General features: G+C 36.4%; 1 protein-coding gene across 11 annotated transcripts in view; it reads left to right on the forward strand.

Annotated features, from left to right (window-relative positions):
• Positions 1-27,561, forward strand: part of LOC143246601 (tetraspanin-9-like) — a 71,874-nt gene extending 44,313 nt beyond the window's left edge. For 4 of the 11 annotated variants that reach the window (XM_076493611.1, XM_076493612.1, XM_076493614.1 and 1 more), the window contains one exon: positions 19,709-22,428. In XM_076493611.1, the coding sequence (XP_076349726.1) occupies positions 20,750-21,478 (729 nt within the window). In that variant the 5' untranslated portion in view covers positions 19,709-20,749 and the 3' untranslated portion in view covers positions 21,479-22,428. Of the gene's footprint in view, positions 1-3,309; positions 3,526-4,532; positions 7,096-19,708; positions 22,429-27,208 lie in introns of those variants that run through there. The other 7 variants (XR_013026066.1, XR_013026060.1, XR_013026062.1 and 4 more) reach the window with 3 other exon arrangements.
• The last annotated feature ends 365 nt before the right edge of the window (positions 27,562-27,926 follow it).

The following is a 27,926-nucleotide window of genomic DNA, read 5'->3' on the forward strand; positions in this document are numbered from 1 at the left end:
CGAGATAAAATGTCTTCCTCATCAGGAGGTTAACTCGTCTTCCCCAGGAGAAATATAACATGCAGAAGCCGTGATAACTCGTCTACCCCAGTTTATGAGTTAATAGTGAAAGTACGATCATGTACGGCGACAGGGGATCAGACCCGCCACCCTCAGATTGCAAATAGAGCGCCCTAGCTATCGCGTCTCAGTCTTTCCCTAAACATTTCTAGGTTGAGTGTGGAATCACACTTCAAGTTAATAATACTTATTTAAGAACAACTTGCGATTTGTAGGTTTCCGGTAGAATAAGACAGTTTCTTCTGTGTGGACATTTGGATCTATTAACCATGTGAATCCATATCTCAAAATTCCTGTACACCAAAAGGCTTAGCTAGAAGACTGTATTATTCTTCTGTCTTATCTGCTTACTATACGATAAGTTCCACTGTGACTTAACAGTAAGTCTGTGGGTACATACCACCAAAAGCTGGTGTTTGTTACTCGTGGTTATCATAGTACGATTAGCCATTTGTGTACCTTAACACTTAATAATAACAATAAAAAAAACACTAGAGAGTAAAATATGATGTGTGTCTGTTCGGCTTATGAACTTAAAGACATGCGGGGATAGGTGCTAAGAGAAATAGTACAGAAATCCTATCTTTCACGCAGTTTATTTAAAACATAATATATTACTACTGTATTAATTATTACATAACTTTACTTAAAGTATGGTATGCATTGTGCGATGGTCAGGGTAACTTTATAGGAAAAGGTAACGAAAAATGTAGTGGCGGTAGGGGGTGCTTTATATTGCCTGTTTTTATTATCTAGCTTTTAATGTCCTTTCATACTGTATAAAAAATCTTCCGTGTTGACTGGAGAAAAATTTCATATTATTAATTAAATGACGGTCATAGGCCACAGAAATGTTTTACGGGCCGAAATTGAAAGGCCACGGGTCTAAGTCGGAGGTTGGCATAAATCAAGAAACAGCGCACGATATCAGCCTTATGTTTGCTGTTGCAGTGGAAGCTTCGTGCGAGCTAATATATTATTGCAATAGTGGCGGCCGTTTCTTTTTTGTTTACCTACATATAGACTACTAATGCATTTTTTTTAGATATATAAGGAGTTAATGTGCCTTTGCTCACACTGTTTGTATATTGTGCTATAGGAAGGTTAGTAAAGTTTTTCAGTGTTTTCTATGATTGTGGTTGAGATTAATTACTGTCAAAGATAATAAATGGCCAGTAGCAACAGTAGTAGGGTTGCAGGAGTTCTTAATCTCCAGTAATATACCCCTTCTAAACTATCATCTTTCAAAGTTTGGTTGAGGCTGGTCCAGCGACCTAAGAGTACTTAAATAACAGACAGATAGGCATATGTATTTTTGTACTGTATGAATGTACACAGTGATAAAGAAATTGTTTATTTATCGTTAAGCACAATGCGGTACAATGGGTTATCTGTGCTGTGCTCCCCAATAATATCGAAATCTGAGATTTAGTTTTATAACCCCACAGACGTACTGCGGAGTTACTAGGGGCACAAAGAAATTGTACAGTATAGTAGTGATGTTATTATCATGTTTGTTTCAATGATGTTTTGAAATGGTCTAAGATACTTGGTGAAATGTTAAGCCTAATTCATCAGAATTTATATATTATCACATTACTGATTTTGTTTACTTTCTTGAAAGAAGATTTAGCAGTCACATAATAATAGTACTATTAATAAATAAGTCAAAATATTAAAAGGCACTGGGACCACTTAAATGTGCATTAACTCTTGACATGCACTGAATAATATATATATATTTTACTGATATATTTTCTGACCAGAAAAGTCAGAAGTATTTTTGGTTCATCAAAACTTGTACCAGATCTCATGATCGTTTAGAGTTCGTACAACTTTCAGGTGCAATAGCTTGTTCACATACAAAAATAAAAGTTGTAACAACATTATAAACGGAAGTAGCACGCACCCCTGCGTCAATCCTCTTTGCATATACGCACGCCATATATTCAGACATATCAGTAAAAGCTTTTTTTGAAATGAATGTGACCAGAGACACACAGAACGTTTAGTATTGTTACAACGGGATAAAATTTATTGTTTATTTTGAATTTTGCGCACCTACCCGAGGGCTATCTGCGCTAGACGTCCCTAATTTAGCAGTGTAAGACAAGAGGAAGGGCACCTAGCCATCACCACCCACTCTTTGGCTACTCTCTTATCAATGAATAGTGAGATTGACCGTAACATTATAACGCACCCACGGCTGAAAGGGACGAGCATGTTTGGTGGAAGAAGGGATTCGAACCCGCAATCCTTGGATTACGATTCGAGTGCCTTAACCACCTGGCCATGCCGAGCCAAATAAAACTTTATTGGATTTTCTTATCACACCAGCAGACTTAAGAAAGGAATCTAATCAGGCCCACACTTAATCAGGTTGACGTCACAAATCGGACACCTCAAATACAACAGACACAATTACTTCTAATTATTTTCGTTTTGAGTTGTAGTTAAAAGAAAAATTATGCAATTAATAATTTGCAATTAAAAATAATTAATAATTTCTTCAACTCAATTAGGCAACTGACGTTAGTTGTTTCTTTTGTTTGCAGTTTAGCGCAAATCAACAAAAACGTCAACGAGTGCTCATTGTAATCCAGATCTTCGCGTTGTCAGCCTTCAAACTTACCGTTGAGACCACTGGGGGGTGTGACATGATTGCTTATTTTTTGGAACTTCGCTCAAAGCTACTCGAGGGCTATCTGCGTTAGCCGTCCCTAATTTAGCAGTGTATGACTAGATAGAAAGCAGCTAGTCATCACCACCCACTGCCAACTGTTAGGTTACTCTTTTACCAACGAATAGTGGGATTGACCGTATCATTATAACGCCCCCACGGCTGAAAGGGCGAGTATGTTTGGTGGGACCGGGATTCGAACCCGCGACCCTCGGATTACGAGTCGAACGCCTTCACACACTTGGCCATGCCGGGCCCATGTGACATGAACACTGGTTGCAACTTTTATGTTTGTATATACTTTATTTGTTTAACTTGAAACGTTAATCGGACATATTAGGAAACTAAAGTAATGCAGATATTGTTGCATAAATATAATTTAAGAACACGTTATTGTTAGAAATGCATAAACAACTGTATTTTTTGATAAATTCTTGTTTACATTTTCTAATTATTTATCATTCCATTATTTTCGTCCATTCGCCTGTATATATATATTTATCCATTTATTTAATTGAATATCTGTCCATTCACACATTTGAGTGTGTGTGTGTTGTTTTTTCTTATAGCAAAGCTACGTCAGGTACCTGCTGAGCTCACCGACGGGAATCGAACCCCTGATTTTAGTGTTGTAAGTCCGTAAACTTACCACTGTACAAGCGGGGAGCCCACACATTTGAATATTTATCTTTATATATTTACTATAAATTATATTTTTTGTATTGCTAGCTGAATGTCCATCTCCTGGACAGAAGTTATGTAAATTTATGATTAATGAAAGGTTATCTTAAGACATGAAAATCTGCTTCTCTTATATATAATTGCAAAAAAAAAAAAAAAAACTCTCATAAAAACTGTAACACACAAACCTTCATGCCAAATGTGTTGACGATCCATCAACAGGGGGCGAAGTAGTAGTAAAAAACGCAAACAAATGCCATAAAAATCGCGAAATGCAAAACTACAAATTTGCGCCATAATCCTTCCTGGACCTGTTGAACCTCCATACCAATTTTGGTGAAGATTCATCCGCTCTGCGAAGTAGTTACATCATACAGTACTATCATATTGATATATATTATAGACTGTGCAAATGCAAACTACATTTACGTTTGGTTGTAATAGTGACGAAAAAAAAATGCCAGACGGTATAAATGTATTGCTTGTTTGTTTTTTAAACTAAATATAGCAAAGGGTAGGAAAAATAAGAAGGACATGGTGAACCGTTGTGTGTTAAAAACTGGTGGAAAATAAGTGAAAAAAGTTAAAAATGTCTTCATTCTCCGATATTTTGGTTTCACAGGAAAATGTTAGACACTATAAACAGAAAGTAGGATCGTGCCAAAGTGACCAAAATACACACCGTATGCCTTTAAACCAGTTCATGCTGAATATAGACTCTACATATAACATATGGATTTCTAACCACTTACAGCAGAGATATAAAGAAAGTAGAAATTGACATGAACACGTTTCTCTCCCCTCTCTCTATAAACTTTTTGTTAACTTCTTGTTGAGCCAAAACAATATTATTAAAATGTTAACCAATATAAATGTGGTACTTTTATGGAGGCTCATTGTGTTTGGATCCTTTCCAAATGCTTTTGTTAATTATTACGGTTTAACAAAGTTTTTATTCAACAAAAGTCTTGTGAAACCTTTATTAAATATCCCAGTTGTTTAGCAACAAGTCGTATTGTTTTTAAGATCTAACTTTAGGCTTTCTCGACTCTTACTAATGAGATCACCTCTTATTCCTCTAACGTAATATATCTGCTTGTTTTTCTTTAAGATGTCCGAATTCAATTTTGAGACACGCCAGGAGGCCATCGAAGCTCCTAAGAAAGGAACTGCGAATAATGTTGTTCTTCTTGGAAAGGGAAATGATCGACTATTTTATATAATGTTTTTTTTTGTTTTTTTAAGTTTATAGAAATTACCCAAGTACAATGTTTATGCTCATTAAGAAATGTAAATAGTCCAATAAGGGGGAAACGAACTATAAATTACATATTAATAATTGTTGAATTTTCTCTCATGATAATCTTGCATAATGACAGTGAACGTTACAAAAGCAACTTGCATTAACTTATGTTCAATGGTTATGCCTATAAATGTCACAGTTTCAAAATACGAAATGTTTTCTATTTGGTTAGGTTTGTTTTGAACTTCGCTCAAACCTACATGAGAGCTATCTGTGCCAGCCATCCCTAATTTAGCAGTATAAGACTAGAGGGAAGGCAGCGAGTCAACACCACCTACCGCCAACTCTTGGGCTACTCTTTAACCAACAAATAGTTGGGTTGAGCGTCACATTATAACGCCCCCACGGCTGAAAGGGCGAGCATGTTTGGTGTGACGGGGATCCGAACCCGGAAACGTTTTCTATTTTATATCAACACATAATTACAAAGGCACGTTACAGTTTAATAAAAGCGTCGGGAAAGTTGATTGGTCCGTATGATAAACGTGAAAAAACTTGGATAAGAATAAACAGTATCGTATATTTTATATAAAAGAACATAAAGGTAGGACGATACTCGGTAATTCATCTTTTTCGAAAAGCACTTTTTTGTTTTTTTCAAACTCACGATACGTTTATTTAGGTATTACCTACCAACTCTCAAACCCAGTTTACTGTATTCAGATGCCTGCTTGAGTCGACCTTTAAGCTACTTGTTTCTGTATGTAATACTACAGAAATCTCAAAGTCCCAGAGTGAGACATAAAGCCTTGGGCTGCAGGGTAAATCATGATTAATTATACAGACACATCAGCAAACAGCTGATACTTTTGAGGTCGACGTTACGTTAATCTCTCGCGAATTAGAATGTTTACCTAACATTGTTGAAAAGTGTTACAGAACAAGGAGTAGCTGATTCGATGGCCCTCCTGGCGTGTTTCAAAATTGAATTCGGACATCTTAAAGAAAACAAGCAGATATATTACGTTAGAGGAATAAGAGGTGATCTCATTAATAAGAGTCGAGAAAGCCTAAAGTTAGATCTTAAAAACAATACGACTTGTTGCTAAACAGCTGGAATATTTAATAAATGTTCCACAAGACTTTTGTTGAATAAAAACTTTGTTAAACTCGTAATTTGCGATTCGCGGACTCTAATCTATTCACTGAACATCCTCGCTCTTTCAGGACATTATAATGTGTCGTTCAATGCCACTATTCGTTAATAAAAGAGTTTCCAAGAGATGGTGATTGGTGGTGTTGACTTTTTCTCTACTTTTTCACCTCAAAACTGAGAATGGCTAGTCCATGGGTAGCTTTGCGCGAAATTCACAAACACAAGAACAAAAGCCTTAATAAAAGGGACATAACATTCCTTTTAGACGTCAAACATTCATATATTTAGCTCATAGATATGTATTTAGATAGGAGATTTAGAAGTTAAGACCAGAATATACCTTATACTGAATAACATTAGAAAACCAAGGAATATCGATCAACTTGGATTATTGGACCACCAAGAAAGATACCTCTATCAAGTTGTAAAGTGCAGCGTTCTGTAACAGTGCTTAACATAACCAAGAAGGATCCCAGTGTGGAAAAGTGACGCATATCACCTGCACTCAAGCGCTGGCTCCATCTGTTCATTTATATACCTCAAGGAACTGAGGAACGAAAGTGATACTCATGTTATTCCATACGATGACATACGAAAGCTTATGGGTTTCTGTGCGATCTACCCAGATGAATGCCTAAGAATTTCTACGAAATCCTTCAGCAGGCGAATAATGAAAAGCGGATAGGAAGAGTAGTGTGGTTTGGGTATGACAGTCTTACGACAGAGCGTTTGAAAATCGAAACTACGCCCAAGGGCCATTGTCAGATAGAGTATAGCCTAACGTACCGAGAGGTGTTAGAACGACTAAGGGGATTGGAAAAAAGCATTGGAATACTTTTAATGTAATGCAATTATCTATGTACGCCCTTGTATTGCGTACACATAATGTAATTTATCTTTCTTATAACGTATTGATAGTTTTAATTTAATGGTTTGAGGCCATAGGCTAATATGACATGTATCCTAGATTTATTATTTCGTTATAAAGTAAAACTTTTGACATTTTTCATCTAAAATACAACGTAACATATTATCTGCAAACTTATCTATAACATTTGAATTAAAGCAAGTTTTAATTCAACTCAAAGAAAAGTATTTATTTTTGTTGTCAAATTTACCTAGAATGTTATTTTTTGGCACTTACATATTATAATGTTAAAGTAATAAGTTGCACACACAACGTTAAAATCGATACGCAATTAAAAACTTTTTAATTAAAGCTATTGTATTACCACTCGAAAAAAATTGACTCTACGTCTTCAGGAGTGAGTCAGTTTCAAGTAACGACCGTGTCTTATTTATAGTTGTTTTTTTGTTAACTAGGTCATATGACCTATATATAGGTTTACAATTCTTGCGTGAACTTTTCAGTAAAGGTCGCCTCACAATTTTGTATAGACATTCGCTGGACCTTCTTTTCTGTTTAATAAAACAAGATCCTTTTTATTTATAAACTTATAAGTAATTAATAAGGGTAATTTGATATAGAAAAGAAATCATTCTGGTGAGTTTCAATCAATTTCAATCTATGTTCTTCAATTTCATATCAACAATATTTTTCTTTCACGGACGTCGTGTTGTGTTGCAATACAAGTTAATGTATTTTATTTTTCGAGACTTTCGAAAGATAAGTTATAAAAGTTAGGTCTTTTTATTCTTACAGCAAAGCCACATGGGGCTATCTGCTGAGCCCACCGAGGGGAATCGAACCCCGAAAATTAAAAGAAAGCTTTAATTTTGTCATATATTCCACGTCTGATTGATAAAATATAATTTATTTAAAGTGTTTAGGAAGCAACAAACATTTTATGCAATATTTAAACCGATTGCTAAGATAAAGCAGAATTTTAGGTAATACAAAAAATAACCTACAGTTAATGAAGGCTCGACATGGCCAAGTATGTTAAGGCATTCGCCTCGTAATCCAAGAGTCGCGGGTTCGAATCCCGGTCGCACCAAACATGCTTGCCCTTTTTATCCGTGGGGGCGTTATAATGTGACGGTCAATCCCACTATTTGTATTTGGCGGTGGGTGGTGATAACTAGCTGCCTTCCCTCTAGCCTTACACTATTAAATTAAGGACGGCTAGCACAGATAGTCCTCTAGTAGCTTTGTGCGAAATTCAAAACAAACAAACAAACACCATCACGAAAGGAAGTAAGTTGAATAATTCCAATGTTGATGATCTTACATGAATTTAAATCTTTTTGTTTGATTTCCTCTGCTAAACATAAGTTTGCTGCACGTTCATTGAAACAACTTCTAACTGGTCACGGGGTAACATTTACTCGTCTAGTTACAGCAAGGTCTTTGACAATTTATTTACTCCATGTGGTTCTTCTCGTCAAGAACACACTCCGGGTCTACTTAACATCGCAGTAAGAGAGTTTCTGTTAATACTTTCATTTACTTTCCTCACAGAATACGCACACAGATACTGCTAAAATAATATTTTGAAATGGAGCCCTTGGCCAGTCAGAACTTCATTTCTTCACACTTGTCATGTGTTATTTTAGTGCTAGAAGCCATGGCAGGAAACCACTACTACTTCTGGGCGTAGCATGCATATCTGACATGTGTTATTTTAGTCCTAGAGGCCATGACAGGAAACCACTACTACTACTGGGTGTAGCATGTATATCTGTCATATGTTATTTTAGTCCTAAAGCCCATGAGAAGAAACCGCTACTACTACTGGGCATAGTATTTATATCTATACTTCATTAGTTTTATTATGGTACAGTTCTTTGTGATTACTTCAACAACAAGTAATCACACTGTAATCTATCGGCATGTGACTGTACTATGGTATAAGTTATTTTCACACTATAAGTTGGTGGCATTCCTTTATTGTTTGTCTTTCCTACCGTTTTTCCTCACCATTTCCTTTACTCCCAGGGTAGATTTTCAAATTATGTGCATAATGTACATCTTCTAGTTGTGAGTACATCTTACTTAAATCACTTAAAGTAAAATAACTACTACCATTGCATTATGCATTTAAAAAACACTCAGGAATTTGAGGAAAATAATATGCAAAACCAAAGTTCGCTCACGTGTTCTTTGTGTGTAAATGTGTTGTTTTTTGTTTTTTTAATTTCGCGCAAAACTACAGGAGTGCTATGGCGCTAGCCATTTCTAATTTAAGACAGAGGTAAGACTAGTGATCACCACCCACCGCCAACTCTTGGGTTAATCTTTTACCAACGAATAGTGGGATTGATCGTCACTTATAACCCCCCCCCCCACGGATAAAAGGGTGAATAAGTTTGGTGGAACGGGTATTCGAACCTGCCACCCTCATATTGCGAGTCAAGTGCCCTAACCAGCTGGCCATGCCTAGCCCATTTGCTTGAGCCCACCGAGGAGAATCGAACCCTGATTGTAGCCAGTGCACTCAACCTCTAGACATTTGACCGTTCCTCATATGTTAGTGTTTATGGAAACGTATGTAATTCTATTGTTATTCACTTGTGTGTAATTCGAGTTTCTACCCATACGTTTAAGTATTAATTGCGTAATCCGAGGTTGCGGCTTCGAATCCCTTTACACCAAACATGCTCGCCCTTTCAGCCGTGGGTGCGTTATAATGTAACGGACAATCCCACTATTCGTTGGTAAAAGAGTAGCCCAAGAGTTGGCGATGCGTGGCGATGGCTAGCTGCCCTCCTTCTGGTCTTACACTGCTAAATTAGGGACAGCTAGCGCAGATAGCCCTCGTGTAGCTTTGCGCGAAATTCAAAAATAAACAAACAAACAAATCGACCTTCTTAGGTCGTCATCAGATCAACACACCAGCCGTCGTGTCAAGTATTTCCGAACAAATACTTTCCGAAAAACACAACAATTTATAAACCATATGAAAAAAGCAATACAATTACATATAAAAATGGTTTTAAACTTTCTTACGTAAAATTACTTTAAAGTGATTACGCTGTGTTTTACCTACACTAACTAATGCATTCAGGTGTAAACTCACGTAATTAATTGCCAAAAGGAACACTATCGAGTGTCAATCTATAGAAACTAGGACAAGATTCTGAACTATGTAGGCGGTTTGGCATGCTCTTATGGCTACGTTTGGAAATAGGCGTTGTCCGAAAAAATTCCTATGGAAGCTTCTGAGTAACAGTTAAAATATACACGCATTCCTTGCTTCTGATCACCCACTTCTTGTTTGCATTCTTTACTATAAATTAATTGGTTTAGGTTTAGTTGCATAGCAATACATGAGGCGTAACAAGTAGTTTACGATATATTTATTACTTTAATTACGTGATCACATTCCAGGTAACATAGTTATAATTCACAAGTTAAAATGATATTGGTGTTACAAAAAACAAAGATGAAAGATGTGTTATAGGAGTAATGTTTTTGTAGACGTGATGTATTTAAAACTAATCTCTGACAATTGGCTACATCCGTAAAATGATTAACTTGCTTCCCGCTACCCGTATTACTCGCTGAACAGGATTGTTTTGTTTGTTTGTTTTCTGAATATCGCACAAAGCTACTCGAGGGCTATCTGTGCTAGCCGTCCCTAATTTAGTAGTGTAAGACTAGAGGGAAGGCAGCTAGTCATCACCACCCACCGCCAACTCTTGGGCCACTCTTTTTCAACGAATAAGGTGATTAATATTCAAATTATTACACCCCTCGCCTAAAAGGACGAAAATGTTTTGTGACGATAATTCGAACCCGCGATCCTCATAGTACGACTCGAACGCACTAACTACCTGGCCATGCCAGGCCTCGTTGTTTTCTTAGGAAGGAAAATGATTGACTTGTTGTTATAATTTTCTTTAAGGGTTATAGAGATAACTCTAATATAATGTTTATAATTATCACGAAATCCAGACCACCTGATCAAGCCGGGCCGATTAGTTACTGATCGAATATCGTAGGATAATGTTGGACCAGTATTTTATATTTTTACACGAAAATTTACGAGTCATTTCGTTGTACCGTTCAGGCCCATACCTCAAAATGCCATATTTTTTCTGATTTAAAATGACTCGAAATGTTTTATAGTACGTGATAAAACCATTATCAAGGCAAAAAGAAAATCCACCAGTAGCTTATGTACTGATCACATAGTTGTTTGTATGATAACGGTATCGATTTCTCTCCCACGGTTTGTTTTTGTGGATATGATAGATATTTGGATCTGTGCTTCTGTTTACGGATTTACAACGCTAACGCCTCCACTGTCTTTGTGTAGAATAGACACGCTGTAATATTATTCCTGAGCTTAAGCGTTGACTGATCTATGTTCATGTTCTTCTGAGAGCCCTACCTCTTTGGTTGTTAGTTAAATTGTGTTGTTTTATCGTCTGTTTTCTATCTTTCTGAAAGTACTTCAGTTAGAATTGGAATTTTCAATCTGAAACGGCACCTATCGGCACGTGGAATAAACGTCCAGGTTAGGAGCTCTTCATATGCTGGTACAGGTCTCTTTAACGTTAAGGCAGGGAGGGCCCGGCATGGCCAGGTGGTTGAGGCACTCGACTCATAATCCGAGGGTCGCGGGTTCGAATCCCCGTCACACCAAGCATGCTCATTTTTTAGCCGTAAAGGCGTTATAATGTGGCGGTCAAACCCACTATTCGTTGGTAAAAGAGAAGCCCAAGAGTTGGCGGTGGTGGTGATGACTAGCTACCTTCATTCTACTCTAACACTGAAAAAATAGGGACGGCTAGCGCAGAAAGCCCTCATGTAGCTTTGCGCGAAATTCAAAAACAAACAAATAAACAAAGCAAGTTCGCAGACATACCGTTGTGTCACTAGAGGGCAATGGTTGTCCGTATGTCATTTGCGATAATTGTGTCCTTCTACACCATACAGATTTGGCACTATAGCGCTCTAAAGTATTTGTTTATTTCGTATATTAGCGCAAAGCTGTACAAGGAATATCTACACTAACCTTCTCTGATTTTTAATTAACCTACTAAAGTAGTTTTGCGCGAAATTCAAAAACAAACAAACCTACCAAAAATAAGACAGCTGATGAACAGCAATCGTCGCCACCTTTGGGCATTTCTAATCAAATAATGTGATTTGACAATCATTTTTATAACAAGCACACGATTTTGCAGTAGCAGGTCACGAACTTTGGACTCACTGTCCACCACTAAAACCACTAGACCAATGCCCAGCACCAATTTGAAATGAATTACGTATTTTATAACTGTTCTGTGTAAGGCCTACAAAATATGAGTGTATAATCATCAACTACAATTTTTTACAACTTCGCTTTGTTTGTTTGTTTGTTTTTGGAATTTCGCACAAAGCTACTCGAAGGCTATCAGCTCTGGCCGTCCCTAATTTAGCAGTGCAAGACGAGAGGGAAGGTAACTAGTCATCACCACCCACCGCCAACTCTTGGGCTACTCTTTTACCAACGAATAGTGGGATTGACCGTCACATTATAACGCCCCCACGGCTGAAAGGGCGAGCATGTTTGGAGCGACGGGGATGCGAACCTGTGACCCTCAGATTACAAGTCCCACGCTTTAACACGCTAGGCCATGCCGGGCCCCCAACTTCGCTTTATAAATCAGATAGAAAAATTTTTTTGTGTGTGTTTGACGCCAGAAGATAATTATAGAAACGCAATAACAAGAACAGAAAACAGGTATACTGTAGTCTTTTATGTTATTTGAAATAACATGAAAAACGAAATCTAAACCATATAAACCCTTCATGATTGTTCTCTCGGTGGCTGAGGTGTAAGCCTTAGGGCTCCTAACAAGTAAAAATCGGGTTTCGATACCTACGGTGGATAGAGCAGAGATAATACATTGTGCTCATAAGCACAGAACAGCGTGATGAGAAATATTGAACCAGTCTAGGAAGTTGTCTCTTTATAAACTGCACAGTTCTTCTTTTCCAGTTTAAAGTCTACAAATATTTCTAAGTTTCATTATTTCTGGTGCGCAGATGATTTATCATTCCGTGATTTTCTTCAGGTCCTCTCCACATGAGGAAGTATTATAAAACCATCGTTTAAAGCTCTGCAGCTTAAAAATTACGTTCCGGATGCGGACTGAACTGTTTGCTTTGTTGTTTGGTATTCGTAATATGTTTGTCAACGTGTTCACAAAATCGAACGGAAAGGGAAGAACTGGAATGTGCTATAGAAAGGATAAGAGCCTTCTGAGAAAATCCCAAAACTGGAATTTCCGAGAAAACTTAGGCTTTACTTGGAATATTTTCTATAAACTAAAAAAACAAGCTCCATTGAATAACAAAACCGTTCGTTGCTGCGGTGCTCCGTGTCCATTAAGAATGTGATACAGTTTATTTGGAAGAAAAGAAAAGAGCACAACAGAATATATTAGTTCGTGATAAATCTACCCCTGCGGGGGCGCTTTAGATAGAGAAATTCATTTGGTAAACACGTCGATTTTCTAAATATTTGAGTGAAACTAAAGACGTCTGTACAACAACAATAATATGCCAACCTCACTATATTTGCTATATCTAGTGACGATGACGCCTTTCATACAAAGCAAGAACTCATCAGATCTAATGGAATGCAATTAATGTATATTTGGTAAATACGTTGATTTTCTAAATATATATGAGTGAAAGTAAAGACGTCTGTACAACAACAACAAAATATAATCTTCATTTTTTAACAAAAATTATTGATTTTGATTTGATGCGACTTTCCTCGATGTTTAGAAGAACTAGTAAACTTGCAAAGTAACCTTGTTGTTCCCAGAGGGCGTTGGAGAACGAAAGAATAATGCATTCATAATTCCAACAAAATATGTCAGCCACACAATATCTGCTACAACCAGTGCAAACGATCAAAGCCTTTCCCTCGATGCCAGCTCTGATCAGGTCAGTTCGGATGTTATAAACACAGCGGTAATTGACACATTGAAATCTGATTTTTTTATCAGTTTTATACGACTAGCTATATTAAATAACAGATTTCATGTTATAACTAGAGGGTACTAAAGTATCACGCCCAACTTGGCAGATATTTCGAAGTTGGTGAACAAACTTACACTAGGAGCAGACAAACGATGAACAAGAGATCACGTTAGAAGTCGCTGCAGGCAATATTCTTCCTCTCTCTATATATATGTATATATGTTTGTTTTTCAATTTCGCACAAAGCTACACCAGGACTATCTACGTTAGCCGTCCCTAATTTTTGCAGTGAAAAACAAGAGGGAAGGCAGCTAGTCATCACCAACCACCGCCATTTCTTAGGCTACTCTTTTAACAACGAATAGTGAGATTGACCGTCACTTTATAATGCCACCACGGCTGAAAGGGCGAGCATGTTTGGCGTGACGAGAATTCGAACCTGCGATCCTCGGATTATGAGTCGAGTGTCTTAACCATCTGGGCATGCCGGGCCTATATATATATATATGTATGTATCTATGTATGCATGTATGTATAGGGGAAAGTGACGTCAAGTGTAAACCACGGGCACTTTGGAAGATTGTTGTTTAATTTAAGTATAGTGCAAAGCTACTATCTGCGCTAGCCTTCTCTAATGTAGCAGTGTAAGACTAGAGATAAGGCAGTTAGTCATCACCACCCACTACCAGGTTTTGGACTACTCTTTTACCAACGAATAGTAGGATTAACCGTCACATACAACGCCCTTGGAACATTTCAACTAAATCTTATAGTTAATTTGTTCGTTATTCAGGTCTGAAAACAATAAATTATTTAAAGTAGTGAAATTTACATAATTCTCTACTGTTTGTCCGTTTCTTGCGTTGTTAAAGTTTCTCGCTCAACTTCCACAACTAAAACTTGCAGCAAATGTATCAGAATGTTTCTCTATAATTCCGAATTTAGTTTTTGATTTTGTGTATATGGCAAAGCTACTAGAAGTATTTGACGCTGTTCCTAATTTTGAACTATTGTCTTAAAACAAGTATTTCTTTTAGTACTGCTGGGCCCGGCATGGCCACGTGGTTAAGGCATTCGACTCGTAATCTGAGGATCGCAGGTTCGAATCTCCGTCGCACCAAACATTCTCGCCCTTTCAGCCGTGGGGACGCTACAATGTGACGGTCAATCCTACTATTCGTTGGTAAAAGAGTAGCCCAAGAGTTTGTGGTAGGTGATGATAACTAGCTGCCCAATCTCTAGTCTTACATTGCTAAATTAGGGAAGGCTTGAGCAGAGAGCCCTCGTGTAGCTTTGCGCCAAATTCAAACTGAACCAAATCAATCCGAAAGAGGTTAAATATTTGTAGATTAACTTCAAACACTACAAGAATATTCAAAACGGTCATATTAAGTAGAAAATTACACAATGGGCTATCTGTGTTCTGATCACCAAGGGTATCGAAAATGCGGTTTCTAGCGTTTTAAGTCTGCAGAAATGCCGCTATAACTCTAGGGGGCGACATAAATGAAGATAAAATTAAACTCCTTCAATACCATAACAAGAGTTAACCAAAAGGAAATAAGTAAGTTAAATGTCTCTGTTATCAACGGTGCTCTAAGATTATTTATCTATTGAACATTTATATATTTTTAAACAAATTTAAAATAATACTGAACAATATAATAGATGACGTATTTACAAAGCCAACTTTATTAGTGTATAAAAACTGTCATAATATTTTTTACTGATAGTAACTGATTCGTATTGGGTTTTTTAAATACATAATAATAACGAATTCACTTGTTTAAAACACTAAAATACATTCAACAGGTTGCTGTACTTCAAATTCTTAAAGATGTTGCTGCATATCTTTTTTGGTCAGCAGTAAGTCTGAGGGCCTTTGATTCTTTGTTTGTTTTGAATTTCGCGCAAAACTACTCGTGGGCTATCTGCGCTAACCGTCCATAATTTAGCAGTGTAAGATTAGATGGAAGGCAGCCAGTCATCACCACCTACCACCAACTCTTGGGTTACTATTTTACCGACGAATAGTTGAGATTGACCGTCACATTATAACGCCCCCACGGATGAAAGGGCGACTGCGAAAGTACATTTCGACTGCGTTCGACAGTATCAAACCTTGGTCACGATCAACCATTACACGATGGGCTATCTACACTCTATTCTTCGAGGGAATTTAGGTCTTTCGACTCGTAATCTGAGGGTCGCGGGTTCGAATCCCCGTCACACTAAACATGTTTGCCCTTTCAGTCGTGCGGATGTTATACTATGACAGTCAATCCTACTATTCGTTGGTAAAAGAGTAGTCCAAGAGTTGGCGGTCAGTGGTGATGACTAGCTGTCTTCTCTCTAGTCTTACACTGCTAAATTAACGACGGCTAGCACAGATAGCCCTCGAGTAGTTTTGCACGAAATTCAAAACAAACCGAAACCAAACACCCTCTTCCTTGACTGGTTTCCCTCAGCTTATGGTCATTTTGAAGTTAGCGTCTGGATCTCGTCTGATAAATGGAATATCTCTAGCATTGGTTCTTTGACCACAGACTAATGATTGTTTTGAATTTCGCGCAAAGCTACTCGAGGGCTATCTGCGCTAGCCGTCCCTAATTTAGCAGTGTAAGACTAGAGGGAAGGCAGCTAGTCATCACCACCTACCACCAACTCTTGGGCTACTCTTTTACCAACGAATAGTGGGATTGACCGTCACATTGTGACGCCCCCACAGCTGAAAGGACGAGCATGCTTGGTGTGACTGGGATTCGAACCCGCGACCGACGCTTGGCCATGCCGGGCCCTGATCACAGACATTATCCGTTATAATTTAATGTCAGATGGTGTTAGGGTTAATATCAATGAACATAACTGAATGCCCATTAGATGAATGACTGAAATTAAATTTCAGGGAATCTGGAGTTGAATGAATTCGCTATTTTTCTCGTAAAGATATATAATTTTTATTTAGTTGTTAAAAATAAAAAATAATAATAAAGAGTCGTATTTTAAATTTCCTAGATTTACACCCCTAACGCTGTACTGGTACGTAAAAATGGCACTTGTTTATACGAAGTGTCGTTTTTCTGGGTCATCTAGGTATAACATAAAGCTACTTCCTACACGTTAGAAGTGGGATAAATAGGTATGACTATTATTAGTTTCTCACCACGTAGCAGGAGTAATAATTATATTAGATTTGCTTGTTGTGGGAAGACCTGTTTGCTGACTGAAACCTTGAACTACATTATAAATACAGAGATGAAGTACCTTTTTTTTTTTCCGTAAAGTACGTAAATATAGATTTATATGACTGTTACACATTAAGTTTACTGGTTTATGCGAAATACTGTATATGCCATATCATTTTATGAGTTTTAAATGGCTATACCGAAGATTTTGGCTAATTTTCGTGCCCGCAGAGTTGTGGCAAGTTGAGAAACGTGACGTTTGGATTGAAATAATCAGTTAATTTGATTGTTTTTTGGACTGGGCTTTCTTTGTTTTTAATTTTGCGCAAAGCTTCACAAGGCTGTCTGCGAAAGCCGTCCTTAATTTAGCAGTGTAAGACTAGAGGGAAGGCAGCTAGTCATCACCACCCACCGCCAACTATTGAGCTACTCTTTTACAAACGAATAGCGAGATTTATGTGTCTAGTTTTGCGCTAAATTCAAAACCAAAACAAACGCACTTGGGGCCTGGCATGGCCAAGCGCGTAAGGCGTGCGACTCGTAATCCGAGGGTCGCGGGTTCGCGCCCGCGTCGCGCTAAACATGCTCGCCCTCCCAGCCGTGGGAGTGTATAATGTTACGGTCAATCCCACTATTCGTTGGTAAAAGATTAGCCCAAGAATTGGCGGTGGGTGGTGATGACTAGCTGCCTTCCCTCTTGTTTTTCACTGCAAAAATTAGGGACGGCTAACGTAGATAGTCCTGGTGTAGCTTTGTGCGAAATTGAAAAACAAACATATATATATATAGAGAGAGAGAGAGAGGAAGAATATTGGAGAGGAACAAACAAACAAAACTCTCTCTTGTTTATCAGTTCAAAACTAGAGACGACTAGTGTTTGTTTTTTGAATTTCGCGCAAAGCTACACGAAGGCTATCTGCGCTAACCGTCCTTAATTTAGCAGTGTAAGTCCAGAGGGAAGACAGCTATTCATTACCACCCACCACCAACTCTTGGACTACTCGTTTACCAATGAATAGTGGGATTGATCGTCACATTATAACGTCCCAACGGTTGAAATGGCGAGCATGATTTTTTTGTGACGGAGATTCGAACCCGTGACCCTCAAATTACAAATCAAGCGCCTTAACCACCTGGCCATGCCGGGCCGATGACTAGAGTAACTCTTGTTTTTTCATTCATGATGTTTACATGGTAAATTTCGATTTTTGAAATCAGAAACTCATTTTCTGTGTTGTTGACTGGAAAAAAAATTGTATGTTAAAACATAAACTTAATTTAAATGTGAAGAAATCGAAGTCTGATTTTCTGTTTAATTTGTAGATTTAATTCGCGAAATTCTCGCCGTGTTATTAACAATTATAGGTGTCACTGTAAACAATCATAGGTGTCACTGTAAACACAAACACCCAAGGCGATTTTTGTAAATTTACCGATACATAAGTCATTCCAAATATTTGCCGCCATTGTGATTGTTAGCATGGCACAACTTACACGTTTCTGTTGTTTGTTGAATTAAACCTACCGGAATGAGTTCAATGAACGACAGTTATCAAAAACTAATCCTGGTCCGATTAGCCCTAGCTCGCTGGAACATTAGTGACTTTTATCAGCCTTTAAGACTTTTCCCATTAGAGAGTTTCCAAATATGAAATAGCTATCTCCGTGATCGCGTGTCTGTTTGGGTTATTGTTAAAATTTTGTGACAATCAAAATATTATAGTTTTTTTTTTTTCTCATAACTTACTCAGTTCTTAACCCACGCACAACAACAACAAATGGAACAAATACGCTTGCATTGCATTAAATTGCTTGCTGAATGGCGGGTGTGTTTCCTTATAGCAAAGCCACATGGGGCTATCTGCTGAGCCCACCGAGGGAAATCGAACCCATGTGGCTTTGTTATAAGAAAACACACACACTCTATGAATTGTTTTTATGGGGTTCGGCTCCCTTTGGTACTATTAGACCATATTCTTTAATGGTGTTTACGAATTTACAACGCTAAAAGCCAGGGCTCGATTCCCCTCGATAGACACAACAGATAGTCAAAATTGTTTTTGACTATCAGAAACAAACCAGCAGCAGAGAAAATATTATCAGTTTTTTTTTAGATTTTAGTTAATCTGTGTCATAAAAATTTGGAATAGAAAACAGGTAAAAAAAACAAACATGAATGCAAAGATTGGTTTATTTTGTTTTGAATTTTGCGCGAAGCTACACGAGGTATATCCGCGATAGTCGTCTCTAGGTTAGAAGTGATGGACTAGAAGGAAGAAAACTAATCAACACCGAAAACTATCAAGTTTATTTTTATTAAGGAACAGTGGGATTGATATTCACATTATAACGCTCCCACAGCTGAAATGGTGAACACATTCTGTGAAAGGATTAGAAACTCGCAATCTGAGGGTTGCGAGTCAAGCGCCTTCATCACTAAGCCATGCCACGCCGGATGTGAAAAAAAAAAAACACTTGATAATGAAGTCACAGAAAATCAACTTGTGAGTTTTGAAATGAACTGATATATTTTCTTAATGAACGCGTATTTGTTGGTTCATTGAATTAAAAGAAGGAAAGCTGAACTTCAGGAAACTACGATCATTTCTAGTTTCTATAATAACCGTGGTTTTTCACAGATATTTAAGCTGCCGAATGACTTAAACATTCCAACAAAAACGGGACCGTCTTCTTTGTTTTTAATTAATGTGAACGTATTTATGACTTATCTTTGTCCTCGCTTTAAAGAATAAAAATATTTTACACAAACTAAGATTATGTCAGACTCATGTGGATTTCTTTCCTTTTCCTTTTTCAGATTCATCGAGGAGACTTCACCAGAGACTGTTCGCCTGTCTTCTTGTGACGAAATAATATATATATATTACCTGAATTAAGAGATTAGAAAATTAAGCTGAAAATTCTGTTTCATCAGCCGGAAACGAGCGAAAATAATCAGAGAGTCTAACTGGTCGATTATCTGAAGTGTACGTTCGTCTGTCGATGGAACTACTTTGCCAAGAGCAAATTCTGCTGTGATAGAAGCTTTAGTTTTTGTTAGTGAGGTACTTGGCACAAGACGACATAATATTGCGACGGTCTGTTGTTTCTTAATGTATCAGTATCCTTAGATGAACATAAATTCAACCGGTTCTTAAATATCACGGTGAGTCTACAGTGTTATGAAGAACACGAATCTTATGAGGGTCTCGTGCTTGCTAAGAACCCTTAAGAGTAGTATCATTGAAGTCACTTACTGGTGACCAGAAATGTTATACTTATGATAGCAAAGTGGTTACCAACCCACGTCTAAGAGACAAGGTTATGGACAATGTTAGGATCACAGAAATTGAATTGGATTTACTGTTAGCAGATATTGTTTTTAAGTTGTTTTTTTTCTTTTCTGAAACCTATCAACTATTTTCAAAGCTCCGTCACTTAAGTTAATTAGAAGTGGTTGACCTTTAATAAGAAAAAGAAAAATCTAGCTAAGATTGTCAGTGTCTGATTACATGTTGTACAGACGGAACCAGTCAGAAGCTGGATTTCTCGGAGGTTCCTAGTTTTTGCTAGTCCCATCAAATGAGCTCCATGTTCCTCAATAAAGCAATGAGGTATTACAGGTTCTGGATATACTCCTGTAACCTGGCACTTCTCCTTAGCGTTATCATTTTGTTTCCTTGGCTGCATTGACCTTTTCGGATTACAGAATGGCCTTTTTCCTACTATTCGTTTCCACCATCCCACGTTCATCTACGCTTATTTAGCCCTTATTCTTCAAGGTGGGATTCTTCAAGCCGTTGGTTGCTTGGGTGCTTTAAAGCTAAACGAGCGCCTGATTAATATATATTGGTCTCTCATGCTAATGCTTCTTGTGGGTGACGTCATCATTGGTTTCGTGTGGATCTTCCATTATAATCACATCACCTCTCACTTACTGAGCGACCTGAGAGCGAGATTACAAACAGATTACGGTAACAGTTTAGACTACCAGGTTCTCTGGGATCGTGTTCAGCGAGAAGAGCACTGTTGTGGTGTTAAAGAACCACAAGACTTTAACTTATCGGTGTGGATCACTGGACAACGAAGTGAATTTTTGCGATATCACCAGGTGGTGCCACTGAGTTGCTGTAAAGACCAACTGGAAGACTCTGACGCGCAGAACGATTTCGAGAATCGCACGTGCGTTCAAAACTACACGGGGCACGACGTGTATCAAGAAGGCTGCTACGGTGCCGTGTTTAGGTGGTTCCAACGCAGCGCAGATATGCTGTCCGTGTTGGGATTCTGTGTTATTGCTTTTCTTAAAGTGTGCTTCTTGGGAATCCTCCGTTACGAGATCCGAGAAATGATCCAAAAAATAAAAATTCTGAAAGAGATGGACGACTCATCGTCGGCACGTGCAGCTGAGTCCCACATTCACATTCCAAACTCACCATTTCAGAATGATATTTCGTGTCCTGACTTGCGCGTGGGTAACCATGTAACTTCGTACAATAACCACGTGACGTCAGAATCCCCAACGAAAGATAAAGCTACCAATGGAAACAATAATGATTCTGGACAAATCGGAATTCTCGAATTATAGAAAAATCTTGTTCTACAAAGCAATCAAAGTATGAGAGCAAAGTACACAAAACGATTATACTGAAGAAATTCGAAAGATATAATAAATATTGATGTTTCAGGCAAAGTCCACTTAAATTGTGTCATTAAATAATATTTGCTTAGAGCACATACATCTTCAGAAATGTGTTGAAGTTGATTTACTTAGTAAACATTACGTTGACGTACGAAGGCTAAGAATTTGTACATTAGAATACAAAACAAAAAAGGTTAGAAAATAATAACAATTAAAATAACTTTATTATTTTATGTAGGTAAGAATAGAATAATTTATTTTTCAACAACATTAAAGTTATTGTTATGATTGTTGTTATCATGTTTCTGTCTTCAGTGTAATACAACAAACGTTTAAAGTAATTTAACGCATATTTTGCTAAATAGGGGAAAAAAAAGCAGTTTCTTGCTTGTTGTAAAATGTAGTGAAAATTATGTGAGAAAACGAACTCAAAACAGTCCTTGCTGCTTGTAGTCGATGTTTATTTGTATAATTAGTGATTTTTAAAGAGTGTTGTTAAAAGTCAAAACAGTGCAGTTTCAGTCTTCGTATTCGTGATAACAAAACAGAATGATGACATAATTAAGGATTGTTATATATATACATATATAAATATTTATGTTTGTAGAAAGTAGAAAACCTAATGCTATTTATTTAGTACAGTAACGTTGTTACTTAAGTAAACATATAAAATACAGTTTTTGAAGGTTGATAATTTGTTCTAAAATAAGTTAGTTGGAGACTTCAATAGTTATTCTTTATCTTATGTTTGAGTTCGCTTCCGCCCTCTATGAAGAACTTTTACAATTAATGCTCGTATGTGGAGAACCTCATTATCATTTAAAACACTTTATTTATTTACAAGCATTTTATGTTTCTTTTTTTAAAAATGAATAAAATAAACTTTCTATCAAATTTAACCTCATCTGCTTTATAATTATACAAGAATTAAACTATATGCCTAAAACTACCCCAATTTAAAACCTATGTTGGGTTTCTTTCTTGTAACTATGTCGAATTATTGCATTCGTTTCAATTCCAATGTGAGCTATTTTATATATATTCATAAATATGTAATTAGTCGTTTTGTATATGTAAAAAAAGGTACAAGTCCATAATAGTCTAATTAATAGCATAATAGTTTAAAAACATTCACGTGAATAAAAATCAAAATGAATGAGTGCCATAATTTCTAATGCTGCCTCAGCGTTAACATAAAGTTATCAATCGACAGCTTATAAGGATGGTTACTGCTATCATTAGAAGCACATCTTCGTCACGCCAAACATGCTCGTCGTTTTTGCCGTGGGTGCGTTATAATGTGGCGGTCAATCCCTCTATTCGTTGGTAAAAGAGCAGCCCAAGAGTTGGCGGTGGGTGGTGATGACTAACTGCCTTCCCTCTAGTCTTACACTGCTAAATTAGGGACGGCTAGCGCAAATAGCCCTCATTTAGCGAAATTCAAAATCAACCAAAACGAAACCTACTAGAAGTGGTGCCATTTAAACAAAGTATTGTGGGTACAGAAGATAAAGTTTTATCCCAATTTGTACAAAATACATTATAATAATTATGTAAAAGCTAAAAGGTTATGAATAACAAGAAAGAAAAACATAACAGTTTCGACTTTGTACTTTGTATATATTAATATTAGTTATATTCCATAAATATAACCAATTAACTAAACGTTTTACTTTTTCAAAAAAAAAAAAAAAAAAAGGCCTGAGTTGGCGACTTTCCCGCCTCAAAATGGCAATTGGCGATACAAATTGTGAGATTTCTGGCATAATATTATCATACTTGATACGGATGCGCCCTCTCTTGAAAAATTTAATTATGAATTGATATCACAGTTTTCGATATTAACTGCTTGGTTTAGTATTTCGTCTGAAAAACCGAGATACGTTTGTTACTTTGGCTTCAATTCTTATGCTTCACTTTTATTATGTATCACTTAAATGATATAAAATATTTTGAAGTAGGTTGGTAACGCCCCGAACTAAATCAATTAGATCGTGGATAACATCGCTAGGGATTTGAAGTACAAATTGTTAAGACTCGCCTGTGAAAAGATGTCTCATTATAGTATTATAAGATCAGAATATAACGTCGTGTCTCCTACTGTCTTTTCTCCCCTAGTAGCACGTCTGCGGATTTACGACTGTAGAAATGCAGGTAGGTCATTGTGTAACTTTGCGGTTAATTACAAAAAAAAAAAAAAAATTCTCTTTCATAACTGTCAGTTGATGAATCTTTGTTGTTCAACGTTTCTCATAGCCTGAAAACTAAAGAAAGTAAGTCCTTTTTTTCCACTTTGAAAAGAGAAGTTGGACAAACCGATGCCATAGATATGCGTTTATTTCAGTAATTTGTAACCTATAAGTTAGGCTTACCAATCACCCTTATTAGTTCAGTATTAAACAAACCAAAGCCACGATCTTTGGTCGAACCTCTGTAAGCCTATTTGAAGAGATACGTATTATATTCACGAATCATATTGGATAGTATAAGAAAGCATATATGAGACCAAGTATTTAGAGTGCATATATAATAATGATATAATAGACGTTTAAATTACTCATCTTATTGAAGTGAATGAAGCTTATCACAACACTCTTGAATTAAACAGTATTAAAGTTATTTTTATCATTAATGACCTTACTTTATTAGCAGTGGTTTTACTGCATTTATATTTATTCAGTAAATGTATTGTTCTGTATCTGTGCTTATTTATTTATTGATATATATATATATATATGTATGTATTAATAATCAATAACAGTATTAAGAGAAATAACCTCTATAGTCTAATATTGTAATTACATGTAAAGTTTGATTTATAGAAATTATTATCAGATAAAGTTTCATTTCGGTGATTAGTTCGTGTTTTATTAAATGTTTGTTTTGAGACAGGAAAACGTGATTTTTTTTGCAATCTTATACAGTCTAATATAAGACTTTTATCATGGAATAAAAGAAAAGGCAAGATATTAGAATAATTAATACTATGACCTCAACGTATGAAATGGTTAAGAAAATCTACATAAATATACGTATTTAATAAAACTATGTTCATTTTTGTTCGATTTCAACGGTAACGTTAAATGCACAATGGTAGTTGTTGCCCTACTGTTTTCTTCGTTATGCGAAAAGCTGCACAAGAACTCTCTACGCACAGGTTAAAGTGAAGACAGAAGTAAGTAGCACCAACCGCCAATACTTGCGATATTTTTGTTCGAACAAAGAGTGGGTGTTAGAGCGCACTCACACTCAGAGATGCGCAGTGCGTCTTTACGGTAACAGCTTGTGAATCATAAACCCTTTAGATTCACATCCGAGAACATTAACGACTGTACAACGATCGACCAAATCACTGCGCTTAAATGGGTGAGACTGTTTTGTTCAAAAACCACATTTTAAAACTAAACTTTCAAAATTGCGAAATGTTTTCAGAAGTTGTCAGAAATCTTTATAAACGAAGTGGTGAAAACATGAAACAAAGAAAATAATAGAAAATAAAAGAAAAAAATAATTTAATAAATTTAGGTCAACAACATAATATCACAAAGTGTCACCAGAGGGCGAGTTGCTAGACTTCCATAACAGGCGGCCATGACGTCATAATTCCACAAAGTGGAAACAGTACAATTTTAATGAATATCACTATATTTACTACAGTTTGTTTAAATTACTAATTTATTACTTAATTAAATCTCCTGGCAGTTTTTAGTTAAATCGTTCTAAAAAGGACGCTTGAACAAGTCAAACATAGATATTATTTGAATGAGACAGTTATTATAATCAGTAATTTACTTTGATTGTCGTACAACTAAATAAGTGAACGACCTACTGTTTAGCCTTAGTATTATATAAAACGACAAATTCAATGAAATTTTAAGACTGTTTAGTGCTTTAATTTCTCGCAAAGCTACATCAGGGCTATATGCGCTAGCCATCACTAATTTAGCAGTGTAAGACCGCGAACTCTTGGGCTACTCTTTCACCAACGAATAGTAGGATTGACCGTAACATTATAACGCCCCCAAGGCTGAAGGGGCGAGCATGTTTAGTGCGACGGAGATTCGAACCTGCGACCTTCAAATTACGAGTCGAACGCCTTAATCCACCTGGCCATGTCAGGTCTCATTGTGCTATTAAACCAAATTATTTCTCAATGCGTTCCAACATTCGATTACGGCATTGTAAAACGTTTATTAAATATCATGCAATAATTAAACTTACAATTTTACCAGTTGTGCTATAACTGGAGAAAATGTTTCATTTTACACATGATTCTTTCCTACACAGGTTTTATAAGGGTAAACGCATTACATTTCCGCATATAATCAATGTCTATATTTAATTATGTTAATTAAAACCATTGTTTTAACGGCTCTTCGTATGATTTTAACAAACGTGCTGTGACAATGTTACTATACTTCCACGTGTGATTACGTCATCAGTGTCTAGAATTAATAATGTTAAAACCATTATTGTACATGTTTCAACAGCTGTATTAATACAGTTCGTAACAAATGAATATCTTACTGTTTATCCGTTCATTTTCTATAGAACATTCCTTTGAAAATTACAAATACTTAAACTTTGAGACTGTCTAACGCAAAAAGAATCTGATCAGTGGCAAATTCATCTCCAGACTTGTTTGCGTACACAAACCTTGTGAAACTATGGGATACATTTCCTAGCTTCTCTCAATGTTCTGTTTGTCACTTGCTGTTTGAGTTGCACAATTCAAACAAAGATATTATTTGAACGAGACAGCTATTATAACCAAGAATATAAATTGATTGTCCTACAACTAAATAGGCCTAGCATGACCAGGTGGTTAAAGCGCTCGACTCGTAATTCGAGGGTCGCGGGTTCGAATTCCCGTTGCACCAAACGTGCTCGCCCTTTCAGCCGTGGAGGCGTTGTAATGTGACGATCAATCCCACTATTCGTTGGTAAAAGAGTAGCCCAAGAGTTGGCGGCGGGTGGTGATGACTAGCTGCCTTCCCTCCGGTCTTACACTGATAAATTAGGGACGTCTAGCGCAGATAGCCCTCGAGTAGCTTTGCGCAAAATCCAAAAAACAAACAATACATCTAAATAGGTGAACAGTCTACTGTTTAACCTTACTATTGTTAAAAAATGCTAAATTGCATAAAGTTACAAGGCAGGAAGGACATCAGTTTTAGAATTTTTTTTATCTTTAGTATTATCTAAAACAGACAACAGTTTTATTTGAGTGTACGGGAAACATTTATTAAAATAAAAGCCATTTATATTGTATTGTCGCTATATAAATATTTACAATATATTTAATATCGAAGAAGATATTCATAATTTTAATTTTAACCTACTTTAACTAATGTTTTTGTATGCCACTAAATTTTAAAAGTCAATAAACATAGATAAATACACATTAATATTAAACTATATATGTATATTTTATTTTTGATTGGATAGCGTACATTTAACATTCTGTGCACTACAAACATTCAGGACGTGTCAATCAGCTTAAAATAATTCTTGACATGAGAGATCTATTCAGTTCTAATTTGTGATATTTATTTAAACTGTGAACGTGTAAAATATATAAAATTAGTTAACTACTTGTGTAATAACAGAGTTGGTTTTTCCAACTGATGTTGATTAATTCGTTCACAAGCCAGAGTGTATGTGTTTTTCTTATAGCAAAACCACATCGGGCTATCTGCTGAGTCCACCGAGGAGACTCGAACCCCCTGATTTTAGCGTTATACCTGCGGAGGACCACACGAGTTAAGAGTTGATAATCATAATTGTAAAAGAACGTGCGGTTATAAATCGAGTTATTATTCCTTGACTATTTCAAAACAGATATATTTCCTCATGTAGATTTTGAAATTGTTACCATAATATGAATTATCTTTCATTAACACTTACCTAGTTAAATAATTAAATCTACAAAATAATCAGTTAGAAATTAGTAGAGTTCTGTGATTTTCTTACATGAAACACATTTCTCTTCATAGATTAATATACTAACTAGCTGTTGTATATGTTAAGTTAAATCCGTCTTAAGTGTTACACATACTGAAACATTTGTTATTAAAAATTGAAACAACCCAAGTAACTCCCTGTTGCACAGTAGTTTGTCTGTAGGCTTACAATGTAGTTTTGTGTTTAATTCAAAAAAGGTTAAAAACCTAAAACTAAAACTTTTCAGTTTGTAAATTACTTTACATGTCCAGCTTAATCTTTTATGACAAATCACGCCTTATGAATATAAGTTTCTAACTGATATCAATTTACGTTCGACGTGGAAAACTCGTGTTTTACCCGATATAAAAATATTAATATATGTATGTAAAATCACATAGCGAAACATTTGTTAACAGTGTTGCAAGATATATTAGGTTACTATTTACAA

Source organism: Tachypleus tridentatus, chromosome 3 (assembly GCF_004210375.1).
Source record: "Tachypleus tridentatus isolate NWPU-2018 chromosome 3, ASM421037v1, whole genome shotgun sequence".
Taxonomy (NCBI): domain Eukaryota; kingdom Metazoa; phylum Arthropoda; class Merostomata; order Xiphosura; family Limulidae; genus Tachypleus; species Tachypleus tridentatus.